At 34.3% G+C, this 17,375-nt stretch overlaps 1 protein-coding gene across 3 annotated transcripts in view; it reads left to right on the forward strand.

Moving 5' to 3' along the window:
* LOC121410156 (nucleolar protein dao-5-like) overlaps positions 1-12,709 on the forward strand; it is a 29,929-nt gene extending 17,220 nt beyond the window's left edge. For 2 of the 3 annotated variants that reach the window (XM_041602051.1, XM_041602053.1), the window contains exon 2: positions 8,907-12,709. In XM_041602051.1, the coding sequence (XP_041457985.1) occupies positions 8,907-11,279 (2,373 nt within the window). In that variant the 3' untranslated portion in view covers positions 11,280-12,709. Of the gene's footprint in view, positions 1-70; positions 314-8,906 lie in introns of those variants that run through there. The other variant, XM_041602052.1, reaches the window with a different exon arrangement.
* Positions 12,710-17,375: the final 4,666 nt, after the last annotated feature.

Consider the following 17,375-nt stretch of genomic DNA (forward strand, 5'->3'; position numbering starts at 1 on the left):
CTGAGAGGTCAGAAAGAAACCAATGAAATAGACAGACGACCGAGCATTTAATCAAATTGGGATAACCAGCTGATCTTACTAAGATGTAAACATACCGCTCGCATCAGTCATCCTATCGCAGATTTCGTCTTGGTAGCAAGATATTGGCGGGAAACCAATTTTCACATGCGGAAAACAAGCTTCGCAGGATTTATCATGATAAATTGGAAAATTGCGAACCATTTAAAGTCAGCTCATATAGACATGTTCATCTCTACATTTTGAGCAGGATATTGAAGTAAAGAATTCGCATTGTTTTTCACCAATGCATTAGGTGCGTAATACGAATCTATTCATATTTTGTAGTATGATCTATGTCGATGGATGTTATATCCAGCGCAACTATATACAACTCAAGTTTTACGCATGTAACCTGCCTGCCAATTTTTATGTTCTGATAAGTAAGACACTCTCCTTGAAATGGGATAAACTTAGTTTGTGTTTAGGTTTACAAGTATATCTTCATTAGTTTTCTTGTATTTGTATATAGGGAGGGCTACTGTAGGTTCAAATATTTGATTTTTGATCCAAGAAGTGGCGTCCACGAGTCACCATGTATAGTATATTGAATGTTTTCAATTATCGAATTTAATTACCTACATAATTACAACTATGAATATTAGGTAAATATTACGAAAATAGTACTAATTCTTTCATGCTTTTTGGCTATTCTCTTTTTCCATTAGTCTAATTTGAGTATCTTTATAACAATAAAATATCGCAGTCCGATTTATAGGCATTTAAAGTCATAACCTCGCGTTCATTTGACTTGATAACGCTTAAAAGTCAAGTCCACCTCCGAAAAATATTGATTTGAATAAATGTAGAAAAATCAAACAAGCATAACGCTGAAAATGTCATCAAAATCGGACGTGAAATAAGAAAATTTTGGCATTTTAAAGTTTCGCTTATTTTGCACAAAACATTGGTATGCACAACTCAGTGACATGTAAATTAGACAAACGATGATTCTCTCACTCACTATTTTGTTTTTTATTGTTTGAATTATGCAATATTTAATTTTTTACATTTGATGATAATGACTAACTTAACTGAACCATATAGTATTACACATTGCTAATTCCATATGTTTAGGGAGGAATTAATCGTTGCTTCACTGAACAATGATAGAAAATTAAAACATTTCATATAATAAGAATACTAAAGAAATAGTGAGTGGATGACGTCATCAGTCTCCTCATTTGCATGCCGACCAGGATGTGTATATAACTGTTTTGTGAAATTAAGCGGAAAATTTAAAATATCATATTATCTTTCTTATTTTGCATCCGATTTTGATGATTTTTTCAGTGTTATACTTGTTAGATTTTTCTCTTTTTATTCAAATGAAGTGTTTGTTAGGGTGGACTTGTCCTTTAACAAAAACAATCAAAGTTAATTTCTTAAGGACAATTTACTACTAGTGTAGGTAGAATTTGTTCAGTCAAAGTATATAGCTTTAAGATACTCATCTCAGCTATACCCCCTTCATTGGGCCCTCACGGCATTACTTCCATATATGGATGTCATGAAACACGTCAAGCCAGCCGGTATACAGGGAGTCGAACGTACTATGTTCATCATTGTCTAGGCTGTGGTTAACACCAATATATGGCGGTATTACAGACAGATACAAGATGTACCACTACAGGGTGTTTCATAAAATTGCTGATTCCCTAAAGAGGAAAGAATCTTATATTATTATTATCTCGGGAACTTCCTCTTGTCTTTAATCTCTTAAATTTTATGTGTTCTGTCTTTTATTCGTTGTATATTTTCATTTTCTCCTAAATGATCTTCCGAATCTTTATAAATATTTTATTTTATTTTGATTACTCAAGATTGATGTCATGTTTATTGATACATCAAATGAAAATCGTTATCCAAAATTACAACCGCATTATATCGAGATAACAAAAGTGCAGGAATTTAAAGCTGTGGTGGTTTTGTTACATACGCTTTTTCAATTTTCATTCGGTTTAACTTACGATATCTCGGTCATGTGTTAGCAACAGCACATAAATTCGCGACAATATACGATATATAGAACATGTAGAACGAAGAATGGTGAGGGTGGTTGAGGGGGGCAGGGGGAGAGGTATACACAGAAAGTCACGCTTTCTTATTTTAAACTAAAAAACCCTTAAAAAAACACCAAAAACGTCGCCTAGGAACAATTATTGACGTGCTTTTTTGGTTTAATGGAGAAATGAAATTGGTGTTCACAAGTATGAGCTGTATTAGGGGTGATAAATATATACATATCAATTTGAGTCTTTTGCTCGATAAAAATAAATAAAACAAGGGTTGTTGAGGTGTGGTGGAAGCGGTAGACATTACACGCAACTCCAAGGGATTGTTGTATTGCTATTATTAAACTTGCGTAAATTTGATTTCCAACTGGATTTTGCTTTCATTTTACAGCTAAATATAATAGGTATAATAATACACCTCTATTCACAGCTTACAATAATAATAGTAATTAATTATGATATATTAGAAATTTAAGGTAAAAACTGTTTGTTTTTTTGTTTTCGATATTTGAAAATTGAAATTAACATATCAGAAATTATTGAACCCCCTTAAAGGGGAAGTTCAATCTGACAAAAAGTTTATTGTAAAAATAGCAGAAAAAATAACAAAAATATTGCCGAAGGTTTGAGAAAATTCATCAAATAATTAAAAAGTTATTAGAATTTCTATTATTTGATTTGTGACGTCATATGCGAGCAGCATTCCTACATAGCGAATGGTAAAAAAACAATAAAATGCCATTTTCTCAGAAAATTGAAAATAGTTTTCACTGTACCTTTTGTATATCAATAGACAAATCATTTCACATCCGATCATGAAAAGAAAAGAAAATTAAGTCATCAGGAACCATACAAAATTTGAAATTCATACATTTTATATTACATAACACATGAGGCAGCTGCTCGTTTATGACGTCACAAATCCAAAACTTTGAACTCTAATAACTTTCTTACACTTTAACGGATTTTCCTCAAACCTTCACCGATATTTTTTACTATTTTTTCTGCTATTTTTACAACAAAGTTTTCTTCAGGGTGAACTTCCCCTTTAAGTTAAAGGGACTATCTTGATAGATACAAATCTGATAACTAATTGATGGTATGTAAAAAGAGAAAACAAACATTGATATAAAATATAAATAAAGTATAAACAAAGTGCATTAGGGGTGTTAAAAATTTGCACATTTTCATTTATAAAATTGCAATTTCTGGAATCGTCATGAAATTTCCTTGCAGAAGAAGTATACTTTTGTATGGATAGGGTGATTTTTTTTCTTCCAAGTTATGATCATTTTTGTACCAATAGGTGCGCTATCATTAGATTTGGGTGACGTAAGACAAATGGGGCATGGCCACATGAGACGAAGGAACCATGAATTTCATAACATTTTTTTCTATTATTCTATTCAAGCTCGGTACACCATAAATGTAAATATTTGCAATAAATCCAGATTGACTGTAAATAGTGCCTAGACGAATATTAGATTTAGTTTTACACCTTGTGGATCTGAATATATAAAGCTAATAGATTTGAATTTGGGGTTCTTAATTTTTATGATTAAAAATAATCCAATATCAGGCTGATCACTGCTATTCACAACAGATTTTTATTTATTTCAAATCCTTGAAATTGAGAGTGTAACTTTTAATGAATCCCAGAAACATATACCTTTGAAGCCTTTGAATGTTTATAAACCATAAGCATTTTTTTTAAATGCAATCTTTTGTTTTGTGTTATTTACAAATACTATACAATTACTTTAATTTTTGGTCGAAATTCCTTCTTTCCTTCTATTTTTTACCTATAATAGAGATGCAAAGTAAGACATTACCAATCTATTTGAATGTAATTTTACCTTCTTTTCCTATTTCTTTCTCTCGACGCTGAAGCGAAGAACCAACACAGTCATGTTTGATTTCTTGAGACATCTTGTATATTTCTCTAGAGATTATATTCGATATTCCATGGCATATGACATCGATCAATGTCAAGAAGTTTTACTTGATCGACATGAACCTTAATGTGAGCTGATTGGATAATTTACCAGTGGTCATCGTCAGCTGTTTCTATGAAGATTGTTATTATAACATAATTATAAATTGTTAGTGAATGACTCTATATACAGGAAACGCAGTGGTAAACTGAATGGGGAACGATGTTAATATCATTATTATCATTATTATAATTATCAATATAATTATTGTTATTATTATTATTGTTATTGTTATTATAATTATATTATTATTATTATTATTAATATTATTATTATTGTTATTATTATAATTATCAAGATGTTAGAAATAAGAAATTAATAAACTATAATCGAAAATTAATGAAAAGATAGGGGAGAGGGGGAACCGAAAAAGTATGGAATGGGGAATAAGATACACGGAAAATTAACTTTCAAGTACTAGAGATTCGTTTTATTGACCGTTATCGAATATTATCGTTATTCCTTTCGTTGGTAATTTTTTTCCTTCTTAGTTATACATGTATAGGTGCATCACCGCATCACTCTGGCATTTTTTTTTCATTCAGCATTTTAAATTCATACTACAGGCCTACATATCAATTTGTTCTGAGAAGTAATTGTGTATTTATATGTATTCAAGTAATTTTGTATCACCTTTGAGTGCAGCCTTTGAAATCGTTCTGGAATGTTTTCTTAACTTCTTGTATATAGGGCCTACAGTTCTGCTAATGACGTCATTGTGGTCAATATTGTTTGGCAACTTTCTCAGATTGATTTCTAAAGTAGCTGGTTCCAAAAATAATAAGTATTGTCTAATGACCTTCCAGATACCGCTTGCATTGTATGTTTGTTATCCTAATTTTCAAGTATGGTAGCTGTCCAATCAAATTTTAATGTGAACAAATTAACTAGTAATCAGTGATTCAAATGGCGAACAATAGATATTAAAATGTGACCCGAAATTATGTGCTCGTTTTGTCGTATGGTGTTTATTCTTGCGAATCGTTGATTTCAATTACCATATGCATACTTAATGAATGAATGAAGAATGTTTATGGTGATGATCATGAAGATATGTTCCATCGAAAGGATTAAATGAGGGTTCAGATGACAAGCATTAATGACAAATTAATGAAGAGAAAAGGGATAGAGGACCACCCCTCCCACCATGAATCCACAGTGGATCCAGAGACGGTTTCCATTCTTTTCTAAATCAGCTGAATAAAATGTCCATTTCATATTTTATGAATGGATGATTTTATTTTCGAGTCTGTTATGGCAATAGGGCTATATCATTCTTTAGAATTTAATGCTCTCATCATCTTGGGTCCATTTCATAGTTACATATATAACTATATTGCAACTTTCCAACTTTGTCATTATGACTATACCATGCATGGTAACAGGGATCAGCAGCCAATCACAATCACATCTTTATGAAACAGGCCCTCCATTTTCTTGAATCTTATTTGACAATGTTTCATGTTAGGTTTTATCTCCTTTACCAAACCATTATCTTTTTTTATAGTTTGGATCACAATCAACGTTTCAAATAAAAACCTCCTTCTTTCAAGAAGCATTTGGGGAGGCGAAAAAAGTAACATCACATTACGAGATCATATGCGTCAGTCAAATCAAAATGCAGTTTTATTGTGATAATAGCATGTTTTAAGAGGCATTTTTCTTTAAAAATCGCTTCAAAGTCTCAATGCAAAGTAGACCCTTTTTTCATAGATCGTCCCTCATTTCCCTCCACAGTGGCCCCCGGGAGTGGCCCCTACTGAATTGCCAGCATGTTTTGTGTTAAGCGCAACTAAGCTTTTGAACATGATGGTATGTGAGATACTTTCAGCTTCCCTCGTCGATAAATTCATGTCTCACCTGTATACGATTACCATGATGGAAACAAGACGTTGAGAAATGATTCTGTAACGAGCTTGCAGAGGTTGAGTTACCCCCACTCATGTATGCCACATTATAAACATTAGAATACAGAGACTTGTCTTCTTTAGTCAGCTTCAACCCCTTCAGATAAATTTTCACAAATGGAGTCTCTTCCGCTGGTATGACTACTATCGTATAACATGATCTTACTATACCTGACTAAAACTAAAGTATTTTAATATAAAAAGATTTTTATACTTTAAAGAGGCACGTCGATATTGGCGGAGCACTTTATAAGTTACATCAACCGTAATCATAATAATTTGTCCACATCTAATAATAATAATGATAATATATAGCATTTAAGAGGCGCCGATCTATCTAGTTGCCTATTCAGTGGCGCACTATATATTACCCCGGCTGTAGCTCCAGCTGCTAAAGGCGATTGGTGCATTCAAGGAATTAATCCTGCCGGGTACCCATTTACCTCACCTGGGTCGAGTGCAGCACAGTGTAGATAAATTTCTTGCTGAAGGAAAACACATCATGGCTAGGATTCGAACCCACGACCCTCTGTTTGAAAGGTGAGAGTCAGAACCACTAGACCAAGACGCGCCCACAATCATGATCCACATCTACTGCTGTTTATATCATATTTCCATTATAGATGGATATCGTTGCTGGGCCCCTCTTTGCCTTTAATAACAATTTCAGAATTTGGGTTTATAAAGAAATTTAATTTCCAGCATAACAGAATATTCGAACTTCATTACAATAGTAATCAAGTTTTATGCATGCATATTATAGTAATTGTATTCTATTATGTTATAAATATGAAGATTTTTGTCAGTCCCATGACTATGATCAAGTCTAATGGCTGTAGAAACGTGACTGATGTGATAGATACTAAGGAAACTTGACCATAACCTTTTTACAGGGCTTATCAATAACTGTCACTGTACTCTTGATATAAAGTAAGGTATGTCGTTGATTTGTGACGACATTGAATGTTTGTTGTCTCATGTAAGAGATAGTTCTTTGATCCCAACACCTACCACCTATAGTGATGCTTTAATTATATCTCACCTGTCTTGACGTGGTATGGCAAACATGGCGAGTTATCTCTCCTAACTTTATTATGACAGAATCACAGGGAAGAGGACAGTGTTGTTCGTCATAACCTTTACATTTGTTATGTGTTCATGGGATTGAAAATAGCAAGTAAAAATGTAGAGATTCAAGCAGATGATCATCCGAGGATAAACGTACCTTTAAACGTTTAAGTGTTATATGGTGTTGGTCATCATAGTCACACGCAGCAGGGGCAGGGGGGCAATTGCCACCAATTATAACGTATTCTATAAAGTTAAACCCTTGATCTTATATATTTTAAAAATCGAAAACTACTTTTATTAAACAGCTCCTTCGCATCACATCATCGTCTGTGTGACCGAAAGTTTTACCTGTTTATGCCTCCCTCCTCATAAAGAAAAAAATCCCGTCGTCGTTGCCAAAGCCTTTGGTTGTAAACAGCAATGACCAGCAGGGGGAATGAAAAAAAATGAAATTCACTTCTTTAATCCAGTCAATATATTGAGAATGGAGAAAGATTTGAAAAAAAGAGAAGAGAACGAGTGGATTTTGAATAGGAGCAGAAGTAGAACAGTGAAGGGGGTAATAGGTAGTGATAACAGCAAAAAAAGGCGGGGGTTGCGGCAGTGGGCCCATCTCTAGGATAGAAATGTTGTGAATATGTTGGAAAAAAGACAGTGGAAAAGTGTTTTTAAAAGTCGGCCCGTGTGACTCCTGGATCTGCTAGTTCACGCCACATACTGATCATCATGATCATAACAGGAAAAAGGATGGAGACTCATTTCACCATTTGCCACCATACCTTCTTTCAGAACTCTCGGGTAGCTGATGGCTATTATTATAATAATTATCATTATCATTTTAGGGAAGGTTATGATGTCACTCACAAATTATGACGAGTATCTGACTAGTAACTGCATAATAGTTTCTTGATATTTCACATGTTTATCGTGAAAATGTGATAGCTTGACAGAATCATCGACAAATAAACCATAGTATCATGGCTCAGAACCATTTCCAGGAACAAAATTTCACAAACAAAAACTTATAGAGGAACGAATCATAATATTTCACGAACGAAGTACAGTTATCACTGTTTATACTCTGAAGAAAAATGAGCCACACCTTTCATTTGCTACATTGGAAATGAATACGTCATAATAGAATTGATGTTAATTGTTCTACAAGCCCCTGGTGAGGCAGCTATGCATTTTAATTACTCCTGAAAAGGTGTAGTCGGGGAAGGGAAGAGAGAGAAGGGAGGCGGGGCGTCTGATGATGGCGGAGGTGGAGTCATGTGAATGGAAAGGAGGAAACTCTAAAAGAATTGGACTTACATCGATCGGTTGTAGTTTTTGTTAACTTGACATTACTTCCCCTGATACCATGCAGCGACTTTATTGTACTGATGCATTCATATTCTTCTAAGTGATAAACATTTGCATATGATGTCTTTTCTCTTTTTTTACTCATGATAAAGCCCTTTTTATATGCAAGAATATACGACACAGCTTGTTATATTTATTTATTCGACCTTGTAGCAATGGATGTGACCCCCACTCCATTAAAACCGTGATGCATTGCAACATTATTTTTTTTCTTCCTGTATAACTGTAAATTTTATTCAAAGTTTCTAGCAGATTTTATAAAAATCAAATTCACTATGTAAATGACTTCATGCGATAATGATGATGATGGTGATATGGTATGATTATATTGTGAACTTATCTAGCACGTATGCCGTCAAAGGACGTTCATGGCGCTGACCCAGCAACAACTCTCTGAAAACAAATGTTTGCTTTAAAGTAAATTAATATGAATAATCATCGATAATCTTGCATGAAAACGCTTAAATGTATTTATTTCTTTATATTCCATTCTACAGACAAATCTTCGGGATAGTGGGGACGAGATTTCCAGGCAGATGGCATCGATGTACAGAAATTTCCAAAAGGTGAAGGACGATGACCGAGTGAGTGACGAGGGAGATAGTGAGGACAGCGGGGACGACAACATGCGTGATCGCAGCTGCGTCGATACGGAGGATGACGTCAACCAAATGACAGACTTAGATGCTGATGAATCAAGTATGTCAGCCAGGTTGGGACCACTACCAAAGGGACAGATAGCTAACCTACAGCGCAAGAAAGCTGCACAGAACGGACGCGATCAACCAGTCAAGAATTCAAATAGAGGCAAAGCATATAATAACCAACGAGGTCAGAACAACCTGCCCAGTATGAACAATACAAAGTCAAGAGACAGTAACGCCAATGATGTATCCTCGGATATAACAACCACAACTACGAGAAATGTTCCTTTGAGCGGAATGGATGGAGATGCTGAAGATGAATCTGATGAGGATACATTGAGTGAGAGTGAGTGCAGTGGAAACTGTCTTTGTTGTTCATCGATTGCTTCCTACCAAGGCATCCCATGGACAATTCGGCGGCCTAGTTCTGCTGAGACGACAGAATATGATAGTGATAGCTCAGAGTGCAGTGATTATGAAGACGATCGTTACCGATCTAAGAGAGCGCCGCTACACGCCCGTCTTAGTCCATTTTTCCACCAGGAATGCAGTCACTCAGAAAGTAGTTCACCTCTGGATGAAGATGTTGAAGAGGTTGAAAAGAGGCCAGTTAAGAGGATGAGCCCTCTTGGGTGTGAAAGTCCAAGTAAAACCGATGCTCTTCCGGAAGCCAAACGAGACAGCAAACCAAAATCACCTGTCAAAGGGGCCAAGAGTAGCCCACCCAAACCAGCTCCAAAGCCTGCCAGCAAACCAACTCCACCAGCTCCAAAAGCTAAACCAGAAAAATCAAAAGAAATAGTGAAACCAGAACGAAAAGAAAAGGACAAGACACAAAAGCAAGAAGTTAGTTTATCGGAAGCAGTCGCACTTGGGGCTGTGGCAAGGTCAGAAAAATCTGTAGAAAAATCAAAGAAGAAGAGTGAAGATAATACAGAGTCTAGCAAGCAAAAAAGCAGACACGTGTCGAAAACAGCTATAGTGTTGCTTGACCCTGAGGCAGAATTTAAAGATGGGGATACAATAAAGAAGAAATCAAATTTCCTTCCGCAGCAACAGCCGATAGAAGTCCCATTGTCTTATGTTGATAAAAATGGTAGAATCACTCTCACACCAGATCCCAAGCTTGCTCCAGAAGCTTATAAAGCAGGAAAAACTATTACATTTAGGGTAAGGGCTGCAAGCAGTAATAATGCCCCATCTACTCCAGATGGATCAATGATTTTTACTCCAACCTCGCCAGGGACCAAGCCAACCTTCGATAATCCGCCACCAATGCCACAGCCAACAGTGAAGCCAGTCCTTGGCAAGACCGTCCTACGGGTGGGATCTACAGAGTCACCACCAGTTAGTCTGTCAGCAGGAGAGATAGGCCATGAACATCAAATCCAGGTGAGTCCTGAAGGAATAATCCGACTCAGCAAGCGCACACCTGTCCCCATGCAAGTTTTTCTGCCACAGTTTCAACAACAGCAGTCTCAGCAGCAGCCAGCGACAATAAGGCTAACTAGTGGTGGAGCCACCTCTGGAGGGAGTGATTCGTGTCCCAGTTGTCATCGAAAAGCTAGTCCTGGTTTAGTACAACAACACAGTCAGCCAGCTACAAATGTGGCAGGCAATGTCAGAGTTATCCACATGTCACCTGGCATCACACCTTCACCTGTCCAGCCTGCCCAGCCTCAACAACAGAGTCGTGTTCAGGTCATCCAGCGACAAAACTCCATGGGTTCACCAATAGGATCACCACCCGTGGAAGGTCAGCATGTAATGGTTCAGCAACAGTCAACCCAGGCACCTCAAAGGCATGGTCAACACATAGTGATCAAAAGACAAGATTCGGGTAATCTTCAGTTCCAGGTGCAGCCAGAGCAGCAGATGCAACAACAAATTGGGTATCAACGACAGATCTATCCGCAGCAAAGTTACACTCAGCAGACTGGCTATCCACAAGAGGTCTATCAACAACAAAGCTACTCCCAACCAGGCTATTCCAGTCCCCAAGTTCAGTTGCAAAGTGATAGCATATCAATACCGATCCAGCAAGGCAACCCAACCTATCACCGGCAGGTAATCCATCAGTCTGGGCCTCATCAACAGGTTCAACCCCAGGTTCAGCAGGTCCAAACGCCAAGCAGCTCTGGAGTAACCACCATCAGATTTGGGGATGGTGCACCCATCAAGGTCACACCAGGACAAGGAATGCGATTCGTCATTAATCCAAAGTGAGTTATACAGTATATGGCATAAGTAAAGAAAAAGAAATAAATTCAAATAAAATTTAGCGTGGTAAGAGGGACTCTTGGTAATGAAAGCAAAGAACTGTTAAACATGTGTAATGTTGCCATTTCTCGTGTAAGAGTTTCAAAGGTTTTCTACATGGAATCGATTTCATTGAAATTTTCGATTTTTTCACCATTTATTTTGTATAGATGATTTTGAAGTTGCAAAGTAAACCACAGTAGTTCAATGAAAGTCTTATTGGAAGATGATCTAAAGCTAAAAGAGATTGGCATTCCATCTGTCTTATTAAGACCTATAAACGTGCGTTGTAAATTTTGTCTAAAAAACATATAAATAATAGTTTTTTAAAGAAAAATTAGACTTGATGATGTTGATAAGTGATCAGTCGCCATAGACATGATTGATGTGTTTGTAAAACTCAATTAAAAATAAATTGTCTTAAATTTGTCTTTATTCTATACCTGGACTGATGTCAATTATGATTACATTTTTCAATCGTTTTTAACACACAAAAGAGATCTTAGTCGTACTCAAACAGAAATAATGGAAATGACTGAAAATATTTGTTAACTGTGCTTTATCTTTACAATTTAGTTAAGAGTAACAAAGTTCTATCGATATGCGGGAAGATTTGGTTTTCGACTACCATGGTAAAGAGAAGTAAATTTGCATAAAATTCTGTAAAACGACGGAGATTTACGATTTCAACGCCAACTGGTTTATTATTCCAGTCCAATTTGAGGGATGTATATGCATGAAACGATTTTCATTTTGATTTTTTTTTGTTTATGTAAGATAATAGAAAAGACTCAAACCCGCAGAATTGGAACATTTATTAACAAACCATTATTTTGCTAAAATTAATGAATTTGTTCTTATATGTTTATTCAAAGTTTTTTTTTTATTTATCAATTTGTAACCCAGGTAATACCATTCTGTTGACTGGTTTAATCTTAGTGTTTTGATTGAATTAATTTCATCTTTTTTTAAACTCTGAACAAAAAAAAAATACATGTAATTATTTCATTCTCGTCCCTGTTATCATTTGAATTCAATATTAAGTTATTTTTTATTGGTTAATGATGTGAGTTTTTACAGAGTAAGTAAATTGATATCACATCATTGGAATGTATAGCTGTACACAATAATGTATATTACAGTAGTTTACTGAGGAGTTACAATAAAAAGGATATGTAATTATGTCATGAATAGTACCTTCATTTGAATGATGATATCGAAAAATAGAAAAATGAAAATGTATGAATATTGGGAAGTTTTAAGTATGTACAAATCAATGTAAGCAATAGACAGTGTACATACGAGAATAGTCAGGATAGCTGTTTCATTATGAGAGGGGAGAGGTTTGTGCAATTTATATAAAATTTCCGATTTGTAAGATATTGATGTAACATGACTATAAAGTACTGATGAAAGGGATAAATGGAAGGTTTTTTACAACTGTTATGAGCAGTAGTTATAATTTTACTGTAATAAAAACAACAGTTATGATTAAAACGTTATAGCTAAAACTGCAAAAAAAAAAACCTAAAAAGTTACAAAAAGAAAAAATGGTATGCATGTGACAGCGAAATTATTAAGAAAACGTAAAAATTATGTGTACTATATACATAAATTATAATGAAATATCAACTCTAGAGGTTGTCTTTTGTGATTTCATTTTGTTATTTTATATCCTCTTATAAATATATGAAAAAGGGGACTATTAACTCCCGATATAGCTGAAAGGGGCTGGCTCTTTTCAAGAAAAAAAAAACGAAACAAATGAAGTGTATTGGCAAATACTCTGTGTACACATGTGTGTTCGTCAAAGTTACATTGAGAGTGAACATAATTATGTTGAGTAGGTATATGAATTTGTAGTACATTATATTACACGTTTTTTTCAAGTGCTTTTTTTAAAAAGATATTTTGACGCATTTTGTTTGCTTTGTATCCCCTCTCATTCTTTCATTCATTAATGATAATAACAATGATGATGATAATGATAATAATAATAGTAGTAATAATAATAATGATAATAATGTTAATAATAACAAAATAATGATGATGATAATCATGATAATGATGATAATAATAATAATTATAATAGTAATATAAATTTATGTAGTTCATCTAATCATTTTCTATGCGTACCGTACACCTCGGCATTAGCTCCAGCTGCCTTCCAGTTCTCAGCGCATTATCAATCCTGCTGGGTACGCTTACCTAATCTCACCTGGGTTGAGTGCAGCACAATGTGGGTTAACTTTTTGCTGAAGGAATACATGCCATTGCTGGGAGATAAAAGTCGGAACCATTAGACCATGACGCCCCACATTCATTGTATATAGTTATATGGTTTCACCTGTTTCTATCTCGCTAACCTCAGTTTAAGCTTCATTTATACCTTGTTCTTTTCCCTTTAATCATATTTATAAAAATACGTACACTAAAATTACAACGTGTCAGAATAACCTTTAAGAATGATTACATTTTTTTCAAAAAAGGGATATTAAAGTAAAACTTGAATCGTGAATAGTTGCATTCAGCAGTTCGAAGTGATAAGATTTGGTTTGATTGTGTCTGATGTATTTCAAATGTTATGAACTTGGTCTTGCAAAATGATTTTGTGTGTACGTGTTTTTCTGTATAATGCACTGTTGGCTTATTACCATTATTATGAAAAGGCGACTTGTAGAAACAAATACTTGCAAACCTTGTACATCTTATTTTGAGTCATTATAATGTTGTATTAATTTGTTTATAGGATTATAGGTAGTTGTCTATTCTCTTAACAGAATATATATATGGTGTGATCAATAGTGATAAAATTGAATCATGACGATTATACAGACGTTCCAATGTATAGATAGGCCTATTGATTTTATCATCTGTATTGGAAATGGAGAAGAAAAAGAACTAGAAAATAACATTGAAATTCATGTCTTTCTGTCTGTACAGTGGCTATGTATAATTCTTTTTTCGGAGAAGGAGTCGTGAAATTGATTTATATAATTCCATGTAATATGAAAACATTGTTTTGTCAAAAGTCTATTACTAAGAAAACAAAATAACTGTAGTATGTATATCGAAATGTGCCTTAATTTCAATAGAGATATAAAAGTGTTGATATTTCTTTAATCGTATGAGTAATACTTAAGTCTTAAAATGTAGAAATTAGAAACCATTATTCATTTGCAATATGTAGAATATCACTTAAATCCTGTCAATTGAAATGATAATAAATTGAAATTTTATTCTCACAGCTCTGGAGATGCAAAGTCATATACTCTTTATGACACATAAAGATAATAATTAAAGATAATAATTTCTATATGCAATTACTATCAATATAATTTCGTTGTGATGTAATAATTTATGGGTTTATGTCAAGACAGGTTTCATCGTCTGCTCTTTTTAAAGAATCTAACGAGGGAGGGATGAAACATTAAATGAGAAACAAAGTATTCGTTTGATTATTTAATCTATATCAATACAATGTCTGATATGCTTCCAAGTTTGACAAAGATACAAGAAAATAAACTCCTGTATAACTATGTATGCAGTGTTTTAACAAATTAAAAAGACTACATGGTGTATTATGTGACAAGTAAACATTCCATGATCTAGCATTATATTGAATATAAAAAAATATGAAGGGGAAGGGATAATCAAGTCGATTGGCAATGATTCTATCCAGGTGGATAGAGATAAAATGTTACTGATCGGATCGTGATTGGGGTTGAATCCGAAATTATGAAAGTACAATTTGATTTCAAATTTTATATTTCAAATCAATCTGACGATCTAATTTTGGATTTCTCCTCAACCCAAAACTAGAAGATGAGTTTCTTCTCCAAACAATCTCAGCTTGTTATCGATCTATTTTATCTTTTCAGGGGGGGGGCTATAATTCATGTATCGTTTAGGCAACGGTAAACTTCACTGGCAATTCATTGCCAAATTTCCACGATACCGCAAATCAGAATGGTTATAAAGTTGTTGTTTAATGGATGACAAATGATAAAAGTGCTATGACCAAGTGATGATACATGGAGTGACGTGGTGATGAGAGTGAGGGGCCGTGCCTGAAAGTGGGGGTATGTACATGTTTGAAAAGGTCAGCATCATCAAACGGTATAAAGTGGATTTGAATAATTGAAGTATATATGGAAACATACTACATAGGCCATGAATGATATATGAAACAATTAAAATTGATCAAACACAGTGCTTGGATTGTCAATGAAAACAAAAATCATATCCTATTTTTTCTTCATCTTCATTTGTTTTCAACGAAACGTAACATTTTGTGAACATGGAGCACATCCCATCGCGCTTAGGATACTTTGTCTGCTAAATCAGCACCTTGAAATGGAGCCATTAAAATGTTGTAGAAACTGATATGTTTGCATAGCTTAGATATTGATGAACAGTATATAGGCATATACATATAGACTGATCGATACAGTCTTATATCAGGTTAATAGATGAGATTTAGTCATGATAGGCGATGATGAGAGACATTAACAAACTTGACTTGATTTCAAGTTATGATCAGGGAAAACAAAGGCAAATCCAAACCCCATGTACAAGCCCTCAATATTTAAAAATACTCTTGTAAAATGTTTATTTCAAAGTGAAATACATTTTGGAATACACAGATATAAATATATACCTTACTTGAAACACCCCGGTCATATAGAATCCAAATGAAAACTTTATGCAATTAGTGGTTTTGATCTCGAGGCAAGGGATGGAATTATGATAACACTATGATGTAATGGAATGGGAGTAAATATACGAGAGAGAGAGGGGGGGGGGGGGGGGGAAGGACTCTTAAAAAAATAACGTCTCAAGCTCGTTTCATTCCCATTTTCTTTATTTAGCAGCGGGCAGATTATCAGACATTCTCCCTGTGCGGAGAGGGAGGGTCACTTTTCACATATTACAGCCCCTTGAATTTTATTTAATTTTGTATTGGTCTTGTCATTCTATTATTATCGTCAGTGTAAGAGATCATACACAAGTCAGAAGAACTTAAAAATCCGTATTTGTAATTAGTTATGTTCATCCTGAGAGGAGTGTCGAATTGGCTAGTCAAAATGAATGTTCGAGTATCGCAACAACTACAGAAGAATCGCTGAAGTAATTACTTAAAAGTTCATTAAATTTTGAAAATTAAAAAAAAAATCTAAGACCTTCCAGTTAATTTTGACATACTAGTAGCTGATAAATGATATAAATTTTCGTTTTTTTAAAGTAAAATATTTGTCAATAACATAGATTAAGTTGAAGAATTAATAACCATAATCATGATAATAAAAAAAAAGTCAAAATAATTGGGCATGAACTCGGATCCCTGATTTTCTAAAGGGTTCCATATTTGATTATTTACTTCTTAATCAGTTATATTTATATATTCATTGGAAATAATATTGAAAAAATATGTTTGGAATACTAATACTCGGTAAATCACAAATCGCCTCTTACACATCCATATTGCTTTACCCAACGCGGTTCAGACTGTTATTTGTTCAATATAATGGAATGTCCATCCCCCAACCCTCATGAGCGGTCGTAAAGCTTTAGATAAAGTATAATCAGTGTAGATACGTGTATAGGATGTTTGCCCTATCATCACAAAATATTTTGATAAAGTAACATCCGTAGAGAGGAAGAAAAATAACTACAAAAGGAGAAGTAAGGCGAAGAATTACCAGAGGCTGAGCAAATGAGGTTTATTATCCTATTGGTAGAAAACTTAATAAAAATCACATCGAGTGAAAAAGTGAACTATGCGTTGAGTCAGCAAGGACAACCAGCTGTTTCATGAAAAATATTTTTATTGGTTAAATTATACTTTTCGTGCAAATCCTTATACAGACCTAAATACGAATAACTTAGTGATGTTCATTATTATGAAAAAAATGTTTTTCAAGAAGAAGCAGCAGAATACAAGAACCTGAAAGTAGAATCGTGTTTTGAACCCAATTATTACCTGAAACTTTATGAATGTTGTACTAATTTCACATCGAGCACCCTTCCTGAATTTGATAAATTTACCTTATATATATACAT

This window comes from Lytechinus variegatus, chromosome 3 (assembly GCF_018143015.1).
Source record: "Lytechinus variegatus isolate NC3 chromosome 3, Lvar_3.0, whole genome shotgun sequence".
Taxonomy (NCBI): Eukaryota; Metazoa; Echinodermata; class Echinoidea; order Temnopleuroida; family Toxopneustidae; genus Lytechinus; species Lytechinus variegatus.